This window comes from Lygodium microphyllum, chromosome 30, assembly GCF_053477565.2.
Source record: "Lygodium microphyllum isolate KBCC chromosome 30, Lygodium_microphyllum_v1.1.10, whole genome shotgun sequence".
Taxonomy (NCBI): domain Eukaryota; kingdom Viridiplantae; phylum Streptophyta; class Polypodiopsida; order Schizaeales; family Lygodiaceae; genus Lygodium; species Lygodium microphyllum.
The window spans coordinates 40,721,620-40,738,861 of NC_141164.1; the positions used below are offsets into that span (position 1 = coordinate 40,721,620).

Here is a 17,242-nt window from a genome sequence, read left to right on the forward strand (position 1 = left end):
TATATCATCGATGATGTCAAAGAGGGGCTTTGTTTTTGGAACGTAGCGTGGATATAAAAAATTTATGAATATATGGTGAGCACCGCATGTCGCATTGTTGGGCGGGCGTCACTCCAGGGCTCATGACCAAGGCATAGATCTTGGCACCTTGGCCTTGGCATACTTGGCAATGGTTACGAAGGCTTCGTTGGCGCTGTTGGTTGCGCGCAAGAAGCTCTTGCTAGCTTGTAGGAGAAGCTTCTCGGAGGGTCACCCATCCCAGCAATGTCATCACCCAAGTGCACTTAACTACCAAGTGACTATCCACTAGGCTAGTTCTTTTTTATTGTTTTATACTACAAACATAGTTTTAATAAGCTTGTCTTGGGAGGGTTTCCCAAGCCTTCCTTCAATTATCTTCATAGTTAGAGCTAGTTTTTAAAAAGTGCAATCTTTATTATTTTATTTTCAACATAAATCAATTTTTGGAATGTATATGCACATTGTTTATTAAAATAAACTAAGTAATGGGGACATTACAGTTGGAAACACAAGTTGCCATGTAAATTAGGTACGAGGACACATAATAGACACATGGGCAAAAACAAGTTGCCATGCCAACCAAGTACACAAATGCAAACAAATTACATCAATATCATAGCATAGTCACATGTGGCTTCCAAATATGAAGACCTTCAGTCTTAGATAACTGTCATGAGCTATTAGCAGTCAACACACAAAGTCAAAATGTTGTGTTTTAATTGACAATTGATAAGTTACCAATGATAGCTTATTAATTCAGTAGTGATCACAACCACATTATAAATTCACAAACATGTAAACTAGAGGAGACACATCTCAAGTTTGTAAAAGCAACAAACAACCTTACCAATATACAATTTGTAAGTTAAGTGGTGATCACAACTGCATTATAAATTCACAAACATGTAAGCATGCCAAATGAAATGCAATCACTTGATATGGAAGTTCCAACAACAAACACAAGCTTGCAATTGAGGTCAAAACACTAACTTAAAGAAACATGCCAGTGCACATCACAAGAAGACAATTGATCATAGAACACAAACATAACTTCCTCATACAATCTAAGCATATGATACCATGTGGAAGAACAAAAGAAGTAGCAAAATATGCACATGATGAAACTGTGAATAGGATTCCACTAAAATAATCAAAAGTAGAATGGTTGAGCACTAATTCACACACTCACAAGCTCCCTTTCTCCACAACAAGAATATGCAATCACAAGTACATGAACTAATAAATGTGGCCAAACTCCCTCAATTCATATACATAAATAAATGTTTTGTCCTACCACAAAATAGGTTGGCCAATAATGAAATAAACAATTAGGAGGCTACTCACTAACCAGTGATATGACCACTTCTAGTAGTCCTAATCCTATTGGCCATAGATGCAATGATGCTCTAAGCTTCAAAGATGCACCTTGATAGTAAGCTTTCCACACTTCTCAACTTTATTCTCTCTCCTTTGTTGGTTGGTTGTAGGGTTAAGGTAATATTTCTTGTTGAACAATACATGAATCCTTCTCATCTTTGATTGAGGAGGCTTTTCAAAACCATAACCTATCTTCTTTTTAGTTCTAAAAGCTAGGACATGCCTACTCAAATTCTACTTCCACAAGTCTATGTAGTTAAGTTTAATAATGCATAGATGGTTTACTTAACCACACTTAACTTTTGTGTCATAACTTTTGGAGTTGATGGAGTACTTGCAAACTAGCTAGAGTTAAAATGGCATGGTGGTCATTGATTGGTAGGTTTTGCATTCTCTCTCCTTAAGTTTCCTTTCTCTCACCTCTCTCCTCCCCTCTAAATGGTTTCACATAGAGCCTCTCTCCTAGTTGGCAGTGGTGGGGTCTAGGTCAAGTTTGGAAGAGTGTGGCAATGATATCTTTACATTAGTTACTACACACCGAACTCAATGGATTTGGGCGTGGCGTAGCTCTAAGAGTGTAAGTAACTCTATGTATTTTCGAAAAGGAAATTTTCTGTTTTGAACTCTTATCTATACTATTAGTTAAGGAAAGGTGGGGGGCGGGTGCCACGTGGCAGCCCCCCACCTCCCCCACAAAAAACAAAGAGGACGCGGGGGCGGGTGCCACGTGTCCCCCCCCAAAAAAAAAAACACGGCCACCCCGGTTGTAACATATCCAAAAGCAAGATGAACAATGGCGTTCACCATCAAGGAGGATCCAATATCTGCATCTATTTCCATGTAATCCTCACCATGAGTATAGCTGCAAGAGATGGCCTTGCCAAGGAGGCAGATGGCCCTCTCGCCGACGGCAGTCTTGACAATCCAAGGGCCTTGCACAATGTTGGCCAAGAGCTTGAAGCGCGAGTTCCTGAAGGCGTTGTCGCCGTCAAGGAAGCGTTGCATCAGGGAACCTTTTGGTGGATGCTCAAATGTGACATAGTAGAAGACCAAGCTGTGGTTTTCCTTGCTCGGGACTTGCAGATTGAAGGTCCAGATGAAAGGCAAATTTGTGCTCTTTCTTGGCTTCCTCCAAAGCAGCTCTTACTCTGGCGTTGGGATGCTTCATGATGTTGAATATCTTGGAGGAGCTCTTGATCTAGTCGAAGGCGAGGGGCTTCAGGAGCCATTCTCCGCTCGGAATTTTGAGCCTAGACTCGAGATAAGTAGGACCTTGGACTTGGAAGATGTTACCTGGAGGAGAGGCCCAGCCATTTGAGTAGTTATCAAGGTCCCGAAGGGGTAGCGGACCTCCGTGCTTGAGCTTTTCGACCCATTCGGACTCCTTGGTTGCGGCATCCATAGCCATGTGCAGCGGCGAGCTGTGGCCGACAAGGAAAGAATTTCTCCTCGCTAAGATTGTCAGCCTTCCGTGCGGGAGATTAATGGAAATGGAAAGGTCTGTCTTGGAAGGCAAAGGGAGAAGGCAAACGGATTAAGCAAAGAAAGGAAGGCGGGTTATGGCCAACGGCATCAGGAGGCAAGAAGTGATGGATATGCAGGGCAAGAAAGCAGATTATGATAAGCGCGTCTGCAAATCCGAGGGGAAGATGGCGTGAGGGAGGATGATTATGAAGATCAAGTAGGAAACGTGTAGACGTGAAAAATTCAATGGTGTCTGTGGCAGCAAGGGGGCAGAGGGAGGATGGGGAGGGGGAGGATTAACTTGGGTGATGGAATGACCTAGTGGGGGTGGTGGTCAGACAGGACGATGCTAACGAGCGTGGCATTGCAGCCTCTCTCTCTCTCTCTGTTTGTCTGTGTCCGTGCCTCTCTCTCTCTCTCTCTTTCTCTCTCTGACTGGTTATCTTTGTCGTGGCTTTCTGTTCCATCATCTTTACTATCTTTACTATTAGTTATAAGGGGAGGCGAGGGCAGGTGCCACGTGGCAGGCCCCAACCTCCCCACAAAGAAACATGGGGGCGGGTACTGGACGCGTGGCACCCACCCTCGCCGCAAAAATCGCACCCACCCCGACTGGGGTGAGTCTAGGCGCGGAGCGCTTAGTAGGTATTAGGAAGGGTTTCCATAACTTGAGCCTACTCTAAGTGAAGCAAACCCGTATTTTCTCCAACCTGGTGGTTGGGGGGAGGGTGTGTGGGACCCGGGGGTGGTCCGGGAGCAATTTGAGGCCTGGTGTGAAACCCTCTTTCACGAGTTGGTGCTGTAGCGGCAGTGTACAGTGCAAATTATATAGCGTCATGTTCTGTCCGAATGCGTCCCCTGACGATTGTCCCCTTGTCTATCCTGTAGGCTGTCAGCCTATCCAGCCATAGCCCAGATCCCAAAACCCTGAAACCGAAAAAAAACAAAATTAAAAGCAAGCGTCTCCCACTTCACTGCAGATTGATTGATTGCGATTTGAGAGAGAAGATAGCCAGCACTGACAGGGGTGTCTGCCTTACCACTGGGAAACTGGTGGTAGTTTTTCTGAGAGCCATAGTTAGAAGGGAGAACAGGGAGAGGCAGAAGAGTTAGAAGACTGAGAGCTCCAGTGTTGAAAGGAGCAGGGTAAGACAGGTCATTTCAAGCCCATTCTCGGATTTTCCTTCTGCAGAATTCAATTGTGGGCTCTTGATTCTCGGGTTCTGTAAACAGAGCACCATTTTTGCCTCTTCCCCGGAATTCAACTGTTATGTCCTCCCTAAGGTGTCTTTCTCATAGACATTACCATCTCTGTTCTGGGCTGCATTTAAGCTGGATCATGCAGCTGCTGTTAGGGATCAATCGGATGACTGGATAACGAAGCTCGCTTTTCAGCTTTGTCAACATATTATCAGACGGTTTATATCCTGTTGATGAGCTCTATCGTTTATGGCTTCATCCCCGACCACCTCTTTTCTACTGCAGAAAACTGTAAAGAAGTGAGCATAACCTGTTGGCACCATGAGGGGACTGCTAACAACCACATCCTCGGCTCAGATCTCTTCTTTGCAGCAAGAAAAGAACGTGCAGACAACAAATAACTTTAGTACCCTTGCGACGGGGTACAATTATCCTTCTCAGGGACCTCAAGAGAACAACTCCTCTCTCTCTGTTGTTGCAGGCCAAGCAGGAAATGGGTGCACCTCTGCCTCGTCACATGCACCCCGACTGGAAAGTGTGGCCCCGTACAAAGCCCAACAGAGTGAACTAGGGCTTTGCAGTACTGATGCTGAAGAGGATGGACATGTTGACTCCCCACGCATCTTACCTGCTGTTGCTGCATTTTCCATACAATGCTCCTTGTGCTTGAAGTGGAGATTGATTCCTAGCAAAGAGTTGTATGAAGAAATTAGACAGCATATCCTGGAGAATCCTTTCTCATGTAGCCGTGCAGCAAGTTGGCGTCCAAATGCATGTTGTGATGATCCTTCAGACCTGTCTCAAGATGCCAGCCATGTGTGGGCCATCGACCAACCAAATATCCCATTAGCTCCAAGTGGATGGGAGCGGCTGATTGTCTTGAGGGCTGAAGGGTCTACAAAGTTTGCGGATGTGTAAGTTCCTTTATCTGTTTTTGAATTTTGCTGTCCAAGTTTTAAGTTCCAAATTTCAGGTACCTATTGATAACTGAAGGCTTCTAGTGGATTTAGACCAGTACTTCAATTATAATATGGCACTGTATGCTAAACATCTCAACTCTCAAGTGACAGCTACATAAAACTAGCTTTTACAGAGGCCAGCTTGACATGTATGTGAAGTAACCTTTTGGGAAGGCACACACTTACAAATTGAATGCATTGTCTAACAAAATAGAGGGAGAGAGATGATGACATACTTGGTCTGGCCATGTTCATTATTGTTCTGAAGTTTTGAAGTGTTTCATGTTATGGTTATGGGAAATGGGAAACAAAAAGAGGAAGAGAAACACAAATGGAAGTAGAAACGGCAAAAATTTGGAGTTTCAGGGAATTTCCAGTAACTATCGGGATGAGAAAGGCAGAAACAGAAACGGGAATGCTCAAACAGCAAAGGAGTGGAGTTTCAGGGTGTATCCAGTAACTAGGAAACAGGAGTATTGAAACAGCAATGGAGTGGAGTTTCAGGGTGTTTCTGGTAACTATGTTTCATATACTTACCTTCCATTTACAGCAGCAAGTAAAACATCATCCTTAGTGTATTGCTGTTGATACCGACTTGCTGACCCAGATCAGAAAAATGCTTTGGCATATATCACATGATCCTCACTTTGTTGGGTGTTCATGATGGCAACAAGGAGCAAGAGATATGGACTTTGGAATGAGTAGCCATTTACCCAGCTTGGATGCAGAATTTGTGCATTGGCAACAATTAAAACATTGACACCTTTTTCTCCCATGTGAAATGCCCATATGCTGTTCCATACCTCCTTTAACACGTTCATGTCTGAGGTGTTAATTTATTATGTTCACATGTTATGCACCTCGAAATTGGGAAGTTCATAGGACAGATTGTGTACATACAGGGTAGTGTAACAGTCTACTGAAAATAAACAGAAAACAACAAAATGCAAATTCACAAAGTTGGAAAAGAAGTGTGATGTTAAAATCTGAATCTGCACAAGCACAAAGCATCTATCAAGAGAGCCTAAACATGTTAAGGTATCCAAGGGATGGAGAAATATACATGCATAAGGCTGGTCTGCTGCATTGAGCAGGAAACTTAGGAATATTGCAGTTTGCGGGCTGAGATGCAATCACTAGAAGGAAGGTACAAACATAGACGTCAGATGACAAGTTATCGGCAATTTGTGTCAGAATGGCAGCAAAGGAATACACAAGTAGAGGACAAGAACGCTGAAGATCAATGATGAAGGTGATGAAGAACTAAGACTAATGATGAAGAATGCTGACACAAGGAAGCCTTTGTGTGTCCTATGCTTTGAAGCTGTAGTGAGGGAACTAAGAGTTAGAAGGGCGGGAGAAAGAATGAAAGGGTGGAGATAAAAAGAGATCACCAACTGACAGGCAGCCTATAAATAGGCACATGACCTAAATAGGCACAAATGTTAAAATGTGTTTTGGGTCCAAAGACATGAGCGGACCCAAAAATAAGGATACTAGACATAGGCTGATAAAAATAGACCCAAACGACTTAGGGTAGGGCTCACAACTAAGAAATGACCATGAGTGTTAAGATCCCCTCTTGGATCCAAGGTGTGGTTGAACTCTCAAGGAGCGCAAATGGCGAAGAAGTAAAGGCTCTTCCATTGCCTTTTGCAAAGATGTCTACCACATTGTTAGTTGGATGACAATGCTCCATTTCCATCTCTTGATCCAAGGTTTGCTCTCAAACATAGTTGGTACTAAGACCTCAATTTGCTTTGTGCAAGGATGAAACACGGGGTTCTTGGTTATGATCAGGTAGCTTTGGTTGTTGCGAGAACATGAACTACAAGGATCTTTTTGTGGAAAACCAATTGGGGCTAACATCTATCTCAACCACATAGGACTGTAGGCTGCCAAACACGTAGCTCTGTACTCTGTAGAACAAGAGCACAATGGTAGGTTGTTTGAGGTCTCTTGTTGCTCCAAGTAATAGCATCTAAAGCCAAGGTAAAGCAAAAACATGTAGTGGATCTTCAAGTGTGTAGTCTACCCAATCAAAATCAGTCCAACTTGCTAGTGACTCAGTGAGCCCCCTCTTCATAGATGACTCATGTGTTAGAATGTCCCACAAGCATGGCAACACCCACAAAGTGGCCTATCAATGCGTTGAAAGGGTATTTGCATGAAAAACTTAAAAATGGTGACCACAATGGAAACATGTGGTCTTCCTCTTGCCATCTCAACATTCTATTGCCACATTGCGGCATTCTGAGTGATGTAGATAAGTAGTGTGTAGGCTGTCTATAGCAGCCATATATTCAACATTTTCTTTTTGATTAGTGAAGATTTGTTCATTCTCTCGGTCGTTTCTTTCTCCCTTTTTACCCTTTTCTTTTCATGTTCATTATGTGCTTCCATTGTGCACTCTCACAAGTGATTGGGGTTAGAGGGGTTTGGAAGATTAAGTATATGGTTGATGGGACCTTGGATAAACTTAGAGCCAAGGTTGTTGCCAAGGGTTTTACCTTGAAGCCAAGCTTGGACCATGTAGAGACCTTTTGCACTAACCACTTGGATGACTGCTATTAAGATGGCCATAGCAATGAATGCCTGTCATAGATAGCCCATTTAACAACTAGATGTGAAGTTACCCTTAATGGAGAAGATATATATGGAGCTACAACATCTAATGTATTTTTTTGAATGTGATGATATTGGATCTCAATATGCTTGGTTTGGGCGTGATACATCGGGTCTTGAAGAGGCTACGCAACTCTAGTTGTTGCATAGAATGGTAGTAGCATGGCTTTGAGGACATTCAAGCTTACCTAACAGTTTGGGAAGCCACATGGCCTTACATGTAGTAGATGCTGCTTGATACTCTCTCTCTATAGTAGAAAGGGCCATGGGTTGCTTCCTGTTGCTCCATGAAATAGCACCCAAATCCAATAAGAAGAGTAGCTCTTAGTCAATGTCATGAACCTAGGGGGGACCTCAGAGTCCATGCGCAATGCTAAACATTCGAGAGAGTCTCATGCCATGTTGCACAGATTGGATGCAAGACTTGCACATAGCGAACCAAAGAAGCTCTCCCTTATTCTCTTTTCTTATAAAAATTGATAGCATGACTCATAAAACTCAAAATAGACAAACAGAAGAGTAAAGTAAATTTGAGTGACACACTATTGGGTGTAAATTTCCCCTGTACATGGAGTGGGTATCTTCTCCATCCCATATTTATAATATTAAATTAAATCTTGCTTTGCCCAAAGATAGGCCCTTTACAATCACTCTTTTGGCAAAAGAGTTTGAGTTAACTGAATCAATGGTCACAACCAATTGCACAACCCACAACTGTTGAAAGCCATAAAATATTTCTAAAATATTTGCAATAAATCTCCTAGAATCTCAAATATCAATAAATATTTACAAAGAGGATGTATGCACGCCTTAGAATAAATGGTGGTGCATCTTACTTAAATAATTTAATGAAGAAGTCTTTGAAATAAGTTGCGCTTGCTACGAATATGCAATTCATCTTGCTCTACACATTAACCGATTGTCAAAAATTTCAAAAATCATGTTAGAAAAATAATTAACTGAATAAATACAGGTAGCTATAATAAACAATTAATCATTGGAATTCCATTAAATAATCAATTCATGTAGACGTTAACACTTGAGATATGAATATTGTGGCATCACCCATGTATGGCTTCACCCATGTTCGCACTTGCAAGTCTCATGCTTGTAAAGGATAGATGTTAACACTTGAGATATGAATATTGTGGCATCACCCATGTATGGCTTCACCCATGTTTGCACCTGCAAGTCTCATGCTTGTAAAGGATAGGCATCTCCATCAACCACCCAAGATTCGCTCTTGGAAATGTGGCTGCATTAATGAAGAACCATTTGATACTCTTGTCAACGTGCACACAAGGGAGAACCATTGAAGACGCTCATTCCCTTGTGTAGGTGTTACCTAGCAACATACCCTCGGGGTAGGATAGCAATTGTCCTCAATTGTTATTGTCCGGATGTAGAGTCAATAAATGTGGATAATCATGCAAGGCACGAGCAATCATCCATTGAGCTTCCTCAACAGGATGGTTTTGAAATTTCACAAGATAGCGAGGATAAGTATTGCCAGTGTGGGTGGTTATGTAATCAATATCAATAATAGATTTAGGAATTAAAAGCTCATTATCATCTTCAAGCAATGGCGGAGAATCATACACAGGATGGATAGGTAATGAACCTTTAAATGAATGGAGAAGATTAACATGAAAGGTATTATGAATTTTCCAATGTGAGGGTAATTCTAATCTAAAAGCATTAGCATTTATATAGTGAAGAATTTTGAATGGTCCATAAAATCTAGGTGCAAGTTTGTTAGGATTCTTCTAAACACTATGCAGTCTATGTTTCTCAATTCACAATCAAACAAGTAGAGCCTATCTCAACTAGCTCTCTTCTAGATATTTGTTCCCTTGCTCAGGTCGCATCACTGTATCACATCAAAGGTCGACATTACATGCTCTCTACTCCAGCATTTTGAAAAAATGCAGCTTGCTGAAATTCTATGCCTGTCGTCGTTCGTACTATCGATTCTACTCCTGCATGGCATGGTTCACTCTGCAACTACATGGCTTTCAAAGCTCCATATCCATCACATTCTTTGAAACGCATAGCTTGGCGTTCCTTATTATCTTGCTTAACGTAGGATTTCTGGGCCTTAGCAATCAATTGTTTAACTTGGTAAAAAATAGTAGAATGAGTATGTATCCAATCATCAACAAAATGTACATTTTGACTTAAATGAAATGTTGGTATTGGCATTTTGCGACCATAGATAATTTCAAAAGGTGCTTTGTTGGTGGCAGAGTGAGGTGTATTATTATAAGCAAATTGTAAAAGATGCAAATGTTGGTTCCATGTACTAGGTGAAGAGATAGTATAGGCACAAATCAAATTAAGAATAGTGCTATTAGTAACTTTAGTTTCACCATTAGTTTCAAGATGAAAGATTGAACTAAAATCAATTTTAGTATGAAGGTTAAGGAACAAAGTGATCCAAAAGTTATTGCAAAAGCAGGGATCACGATTATATATAATAATGTGTGGCAAACCATGATGTACAAAGATATGCTTAAGGAAAAGGTTAGCACCTTGTGAAGCAGTTAGTGTTTTCTTGCATGGAATAAAATATGCTTGCTTACTAAATCGATCAATAATAGTTCAAAGCATATTATTTTGTGAAGAAGCTAGTGGCAAACTAGTCTATTGAGATTTGTTTCCAAGGTGAGTTAGGAATAGGTAAAGACATTAACAAACCATACCGCTTACCATGATGTATTTCAATGCATTGACAAACAAGACATTCAAAAACAAAGGTGGAAACATCGTGATTCATATTAGGCTAATAAAAATCTTCTTACAAATTATGGAGAGTAGAAACGATACCACGATGTCCTATATAAGGTGGATTGTGAACTTCTTGGAGAACAAAATGACGAAAGGGTTAAGTAATGTACAAACGTTTTTCATAAAAGAGGGATCTATTAGAGACAGAAAAATTATTAATAGGAATCCATTTGTTTTGAGACAAATTTAACCAAGCATAATGAAAATCAGAGTCATACAGATAAATATTCTTCATAGTATCTAATGAAGATGTAGAAAGCACATAAATATTAGCTACAGATGATCTACGACTTAATGCATCAGCTATAATATTTTCTTTATTGGGCTGATAGTGGATTAGAGGATGGAAAGACTGAATGAAAGATGCCCATTGTATATGCCGATTAGAAATTTGTGGTTGAGAAAGAAGGTGTTTGATACTTTGTTGATTTGTCTTAATCATAAATTCTGAACCCATGAAATAATGTTTCCATATGTATAATGCATGTATTACAGCTAAAAGCTCATTGCCATATGTACTATACTTAAGTTCAGAAGGTTTCAATTTACAACTAAAGTATGCAATTGGATGATCATCTTGCATCAATACAACTCCAATACCAAAACCACTAGTGTTAGTAAAAGGACGAGGAAAAATAGTCTATTGAAAATAAGTTGTAAAACAGGTGCATGAGTTAATGCATGCTTTAGTAGATCAAAGGATCACTGTTGATTGTCGCCCCAATGAAATACAAGATCTTTCTTTAATAATACAGTTAATGGCAAAGCAAGTAATGAAAAGTTTCTAACAAATTTATGATAAAAACTGACTAGTTTTAAAAATGAATGGACTTCATGTATATTTTTGGATGTAGGACATGTATTAATAGCTTTAATTTTACGTAGATCAACTTGAATTCCTTTAGCAGACACAATATGATCTAAGTATTCAATTTCTGTTTGAAAGAAAATACTCTTTTTTGGGTTAGCAAAAAGATGATTTTATTTTAGTAAACCAAAGACTAAAGATAAATGATGTTTATGTTCTCTTTTAGTTTTACTAAAGACAAGGATATCATTGAAAGGAACAATAATATAATGCTGAAAATTTAGAAATATTCGATTCATTATTCTACTGAAAGTAGCAAGTGAGTTAGTAAAATCGAAGGGCATTACTAAAAATTCATAATGGCCAAATTGGGTTCTAAAGACAGTTTTATAAATATTAGGCGTAGCCATATGCACTTGATGATAATTGGACTTAAGGTCAATTTTGCTAAACACAGTAGCACCTTGCAATTTGTCTAATAATAGATAATCCATACGAGGAATTGGATATTGATTTTTAACAGTAATTTTATTTAGAGCTCTATAGTCTATGTATATATGATAGGTTTGATTTTTTTTCTTTACTAAAAGAATGGAAGCTCCAAAAGGTGAATTGCTAGGTCGGATTAATTTTCTATTTAATAATTCTTCAACTTTTTTTTGGATTTTTTTTTGCTCTACCTGATTATGGTGATAAGGAGCTTTACAGGGAGGTTGACTACCGGGTAGAAGGTTAATTTGATGATCCTCGGGTTGTGATGGAGGAAGTTGAAGAGGTGAATTTTAAAAAAACAATAAAAAAATTATTAACAAAATTTTGTTGTCTTACGATCAATTTAGACTTAGCAACTTCGACTTCATTAAGTAATACGAGAAAAGCTTTAGATTGTTTTCGAATGGTACACTTTACTTGCGTGTTATAATTAATATTAGGATTAAATTGATATCACCAAGGCGTACCTAAAGTTACATCGGTAGATTGTAAAGGTACTATTAGAAAATTTCAGTTTTCTCTATAGAGTCCAATGTAAATTTCTAATCCATGTACTTCTTTAGTTTTGTTATATTGTTGCCCTAAAAATACAATCTTCATTTTATAAGTAGATGGAATAGCTTTAAGTTGTAATTTTTTGACTACCTTTTTTGAAACAAAGTCATGTGTATTTCTGTTATCATGCAAAATAGTCATTTCATAATTATGGATTTTATATATTATTTTTAGTAAAGCATGGACAAAAATTTTACTAGCAAGTTTATCAATATCGTTAGAGTTTTCTTCCATAAGCGCGGCTTTATCAAAATTTGGTATTGCTTCAAGGTCTTTAGTTGCTTCATTAGCTCCAAGATAATTTAAGTGTGTAGTAGGCTTTTTCTAGTCATGAGTGCTGCCCATAGGACGACTTGTAATATGGCTAGAGTGATTACATTTGTAATATATTACATATTTGAAAATGGTATTTGAGATACTTGGATTAATATTTTTGGATTCAGATGGCTTAGTAGGAGGCAAAGGAGAAATTTTAGGATTAGATTGACTTGCATTATTATAAAAGTTTCTCATCCAAGGTCGATAATTATAATGATTCTTTCCAAATTAAAAGATGGAAGCATGAAAAGAATTAAAACGAAAATTGTTATCATCCATATTATTTTCGGTGGAAGCTGGAAATTGTCGCTGATCTTTAGTTTGTTTCTTCTCGGCGTTATGTGCCAAAGAAATAGCCTTGTCGAATGTGTTGGGTTTAAACATATTGACTTCAGCTTGGAAAACCGGAAGAAGGCCAGATATATACTTCCTTTTAAACGTTGATTCAACTATAGGCTTGACCATTTGAAGTTGTAGCTAAGTATTCAAGAATCTTTCGGTGTATTGAAGAATGGTCTTTCACTCTTGCTACATAAAGATATCCCATTGTTGTTGCATACAAAGCTCGAATCGGGCAAGAAGAAAATTAGTAAGAAAATCGCAACTCTTGTCATGGGATATATGTATTTTTGAAATCTTACTTAACATGTGGATTAATTTTTAATCACATGATTAAGTAAATGTTGCACATGTAAGGTGCAACTGGGGTTAGAGTAAATTCACGAGCTCAAGACCCGAGAAAATCACGGGATGCCAAAGGCAAAAGTTGCTATAAGTTATGTTGCATATGTTAGCGATCAGACCCTGTTGCGGACTGCACAGTCGGACTGCCATGTGGCAGTCCGACCTGTTGCTGGACAGTCGGCTGCATTTAATGCAGCTGACCTGCATTTACTGGGCGCCTATTTTGTGGCTATTTATAGCCGATATTCCAGCAGTCTTCTACCACTTCTGTTCGCAGATTACAGGCTGGAGGCTCGTGCAGATTTCATCTCTGTCTGCAGATTTCAGGTTGGAGATCGTGCAGACTGCAGCGGACTTCGAGGTGAACAGCAGGTTGCATCGTCGAGGTGGAGACACGCAGTCCCGCGCACTGCGCCTGTGTACATATCTACATATCTTTGTATACAGCACACTTCATACAGCAGATCTTCATCTTCCATTGTCTCTCTCTCTTCTCTTTGCGTTCTCTCTCTCTCAGTCTTGGTCCCACGCTTCCGCATTGCTGCACTCTGACATGGTATCAGAGCAGTGTAGAAGGGCTGGCTGAGTGAAGAACCAACCTGAAGAAGAGTTTCCATCGCGACACAAGGCTGCGTTTCCAGCGTTTGAGGGTGAGCGGGAGGGCTGCGTCTCGGAAGAAGGCTAAAGCGAGCGTGGGCGTGCGGGAAAGGAGTCCAGTCGGTGGATTTGCTGCTGTTTGAAGAGGAGGAAGGCTAAGTTTTCAGTCTTCAAGTGCAGGTTTTGCTTTTTCATCACCTCCGGCGGGTGAAGAAGGTTCGGGACATGGAAGAAAGAGCCCTAGCAGGCTGCGTTTTCACAGTCAGAGGTGGCTACTTTTGCGTTTGTGAAGGCATTACAGGTGAAGATATCTACAGAGATTGACTTGGAGTTCCAGACGATTATGAACCTGTCTTACCGGCTCTTCCCTCAGATCAAAAGCTCAATGGCGACAACTACCGCATCTGGCGCGTGATGATGTTGGCCATCCTTGAGTCTTACAATTTGGCGAAGCTTGTACAGGAGGAGATCGACCGGCCCTCGGTGAGAGATGAGTCCAAACTCTTCCGATGCTCGTGCGGAGTTGGCCAAGGCACAGTCTCACTGGGACAAACTGAATGCCCGGGTTCGTTCTTTTCTTTTTCTGTCTTGTACTACAGCCGTGATAGTCCACATCGAGCACTTGACGGTGGCTCGGGAGATATGGTTGGAGCTTGATCAGATGTATAACCGGATGACCCTTATGAAGCGGGTTTCTTTGGAGGTGCAGATGCGGACTTTGTCCGTGAACAAGTCTTCTTCGCTGCGGGAGCACATCAACAAGCTTAGACAGCTTCAGATGTAGGTTGAGAATGCAGGGAAGCCGATTTCCTCCGAAGACATGGCGATCACACTTTTGTCCCAGTTGCTGCCACGATTCGGTGCTTTCTACTCCGCCCTTATTACTTCGGGGCGTGAGTCTACTCTTCGGTGGGAAGAGTTGGTTCCTATGGTCTTGGACCAAGAGGAACAACTAAAGAGACAGCATGCTTCCAAGACGGAAGCCTTGACAGGTCAAGCCTCTCAGAAGAAGGGGAAGGACCAAAAGAAGAAGAAGGAGGACAACAAGTTCAAAGAAGGACAAGGACAAAGAATCCACATGCCATATTTGTGGAAAGACTGGCCATTGGAAGGATTGCCTTGACAAAGACAAGAAGGACACCAACAAGAAGGACACGAAGGATTCTGGAGCGGTGGTTGTATCCTCATCAGCTGTGTTTCTTCATCTAGCTGTCATTGAGGACTCTACACTGCATGCTTCTGATGCTGCGATGACAGCTCCCCAGGCTCGAGAGTGGATCGTTGACAGTGGTGCTTCCCCGGCACATGACTCCTTCATCAGTTGGTGTTGCCCAGTTGCGACCTTCGCGTGGGTAGATTCTCATTGGAGATAGCTCTTCGGTGTCTATTGCAGGACGGGGTGAGTGTAGCTTATTCCAGATGGACGTGGTGGTACCCATACCTCAGAGGTCTTGCATGTGCCAGGTTTAGGGTATCATCTACTTTCAGTTCATAAGATTTGTTCCCTTGGACTTTTGGTGGAGTTTGACAGTGATTCGGTGCGAGTCCTTGATCGTGGGTCAAGGAAGGTTCTCTCATCAGGATATGAGGAGAACGGCATCTACAAATTGACGTCTTCTACTGCCCTTCCTACTCTTCTTTTTACCTCTCAGACATAGTCAGAGCTATGGCATGCTCGGTTTGGTCACCTCAACTATGATCATCTTCGGAGGGCGTCACGTGGACAGCTTGTTCGAGGGTTGCTGGACATAGTGGTGAGCCAGTAGCCATGCGTCTCCTGCATTTGTGGGAAACAGTATAGGGATGCGATTCCCAACAAAGCTTCGCGGCGGTTTACTTCACCGATGGAGCTTGTATCCACGGATCTGTGGCCCTATGAGGAGCGAGTCCCTGAGAGGGAGCTCGTACTTCATGTTGATTGTAGATGACTACAGCAGGATGACATGGGTCTATTTCTTGGCGTTAAAGTCAGAAGCTTTCTCCCACTTCAAGGATTGGCTTCTCTTTGAGGAGAACCGATCAGGCCGGAGATTGAAGACCTTGCGATTCGACAAGGGTGGTGAATTTGTTTCTAATGAGTTTGCTCGTTTCTGTGCAGATAAAGGTATTCACCAGGAGTTTGCTAATACCAACACTCCTCAAGAAAATGGCATTCTTGAACGGAAGAACCGAAGTGTGCTCGAGATGGCACATACCATGATGGAGCATCGACAGACACCTCAGTTTCTGTGGGCCGAGGCTGTGGCTACTGCAGTTCACATCCTCAACCGATCCCCCACTTCGGCCGTTGATGGGATGACACCTTTTGAGGCTTACTTTGGGACTAAGCCCGATGTTTCTTATTTTAGGGTTTTTGGGTGTGATGCCTATGTTCACATTCCCAAGGCTCATCGTGATAAATTTGAAGCAGCTTCCCGAAGACAGGTGTTTGTTGGCTACAGCTCTCAGTCCCAAGGCTATCGTTTGTATGATCCCGTCAAGCGGGATATGTATACCAGTCGAGATGTGCGGTTCGTGGAGGTTCCGGCCATAGCAGCGGGTGAGGAGCATCCCGTTCTTGGAGATCCAGGGGAGAGTTGGGCTCTCGCGACAGTTTCTTTGGAGCCCGCGCCTTTTGATTCCGATTTTGGTTCCGATACAGTCTACTGTTCAATCGGTCACCTCTAAGGAGTTACCACCGGTGGATATCCCAGAGTCTTCAGTTGCTGGAGAGAGACGAGGAGAGGTCCGGCCTCCTCCTCGTTGGGCCCGTGACACACTCCGTGATTCAGGGATCGAGGGGGTCCCTGAGGAGTGGGGACCGCAGGATAGTCCGCGGCGGTCACGGCGGCACCAGGCCCATTCTACGGAGCTTGTTTGCTCTAACTATTGTTTGATGACCTGTGTTATGCAGGATCGAGAGCCCACCTCCGTGAAGGAGGCTTTACAGTCCGCACCATGGAAGAAAGCTATAGAAGCCGAGTTGAAGGCTATTGAGAGGAATGGCACTTGGTATCTCGTGCCTCGCTCCTCGAATAAAAAGGTGATTGGCGTCAACTGGGTCTTCAAGACCAAGTACCTTAGCGATGGTTCTTTGGACAAGCACAAGGCTCGCCTTGTTGCGAAAGGTTTTGCACAGCGCCCAGGGATTGATTGTTATGACACTTTTGCCCCCATTGCTCGTATGGCGACTATTCGAGCTGTTCTTGCCTTGGCTGGCCATAGGAGATGGCTTGTCTACCAGTTGGATGTGAAGTTAGCTTTCCTCAATGGTGATTTGAAGGAGGAGATCTATGTAGAGCAGCCTCCTGGCTTTGGATCTTGAGATGGGAAAGTCTACAGGTTGAAGAAGGCCTTATATGGCCTCAAGTAGGCT

At 41.8% G+C, this 17,242-nt stretch overlaps 1 protein-coding gene and 1 pseudogene across 6 annotated transcripts in view; one reads left to right on the top strand and one right to left on the bottom strand.

Annotated features, from left to right (window-relative positions):
• Nucleotides 1–897: 897 nt before the first annotated feature.
• On the bottom strand, nucleotides 898–2,806 carry LOC148009771 (protein ENHANCED DISEASE RESISTANCE 2-like; annotated as a pseudogene).
• An 871-nt stretch (nucleotides 2,807–3,677) lies between these two features.
• Nucleotides 3,678–17,242, top strand: part of LOC148009772 (methyl-CpG-binding domain-containing protein 2-like) — a 51,583-nt gene continuing 38,018 nt past the window's right edge. For 2 of the 6 annotated variants that reach the window (XM_087672685.1, XM_087672689.1), the window contains exon 1: nucleotides 3,681–4,976. In XM_087672685.1, coding sequence (XP_087528811.1) covers nucleotides 4,384–4,976 — 593 coding nt within the window. In that variant the 5' untranslated portion in view covers nucleotides 3,681–4,383. Of the gene's footprint in view, nucleotides 4,977–17,242 lie in introns of all 6 variants that reach the window. The other 4 variants (XR_015689681.1, XM_087672688.1, XM_087672687.1 and 1 more) reach the window with 4 other exon arrangements.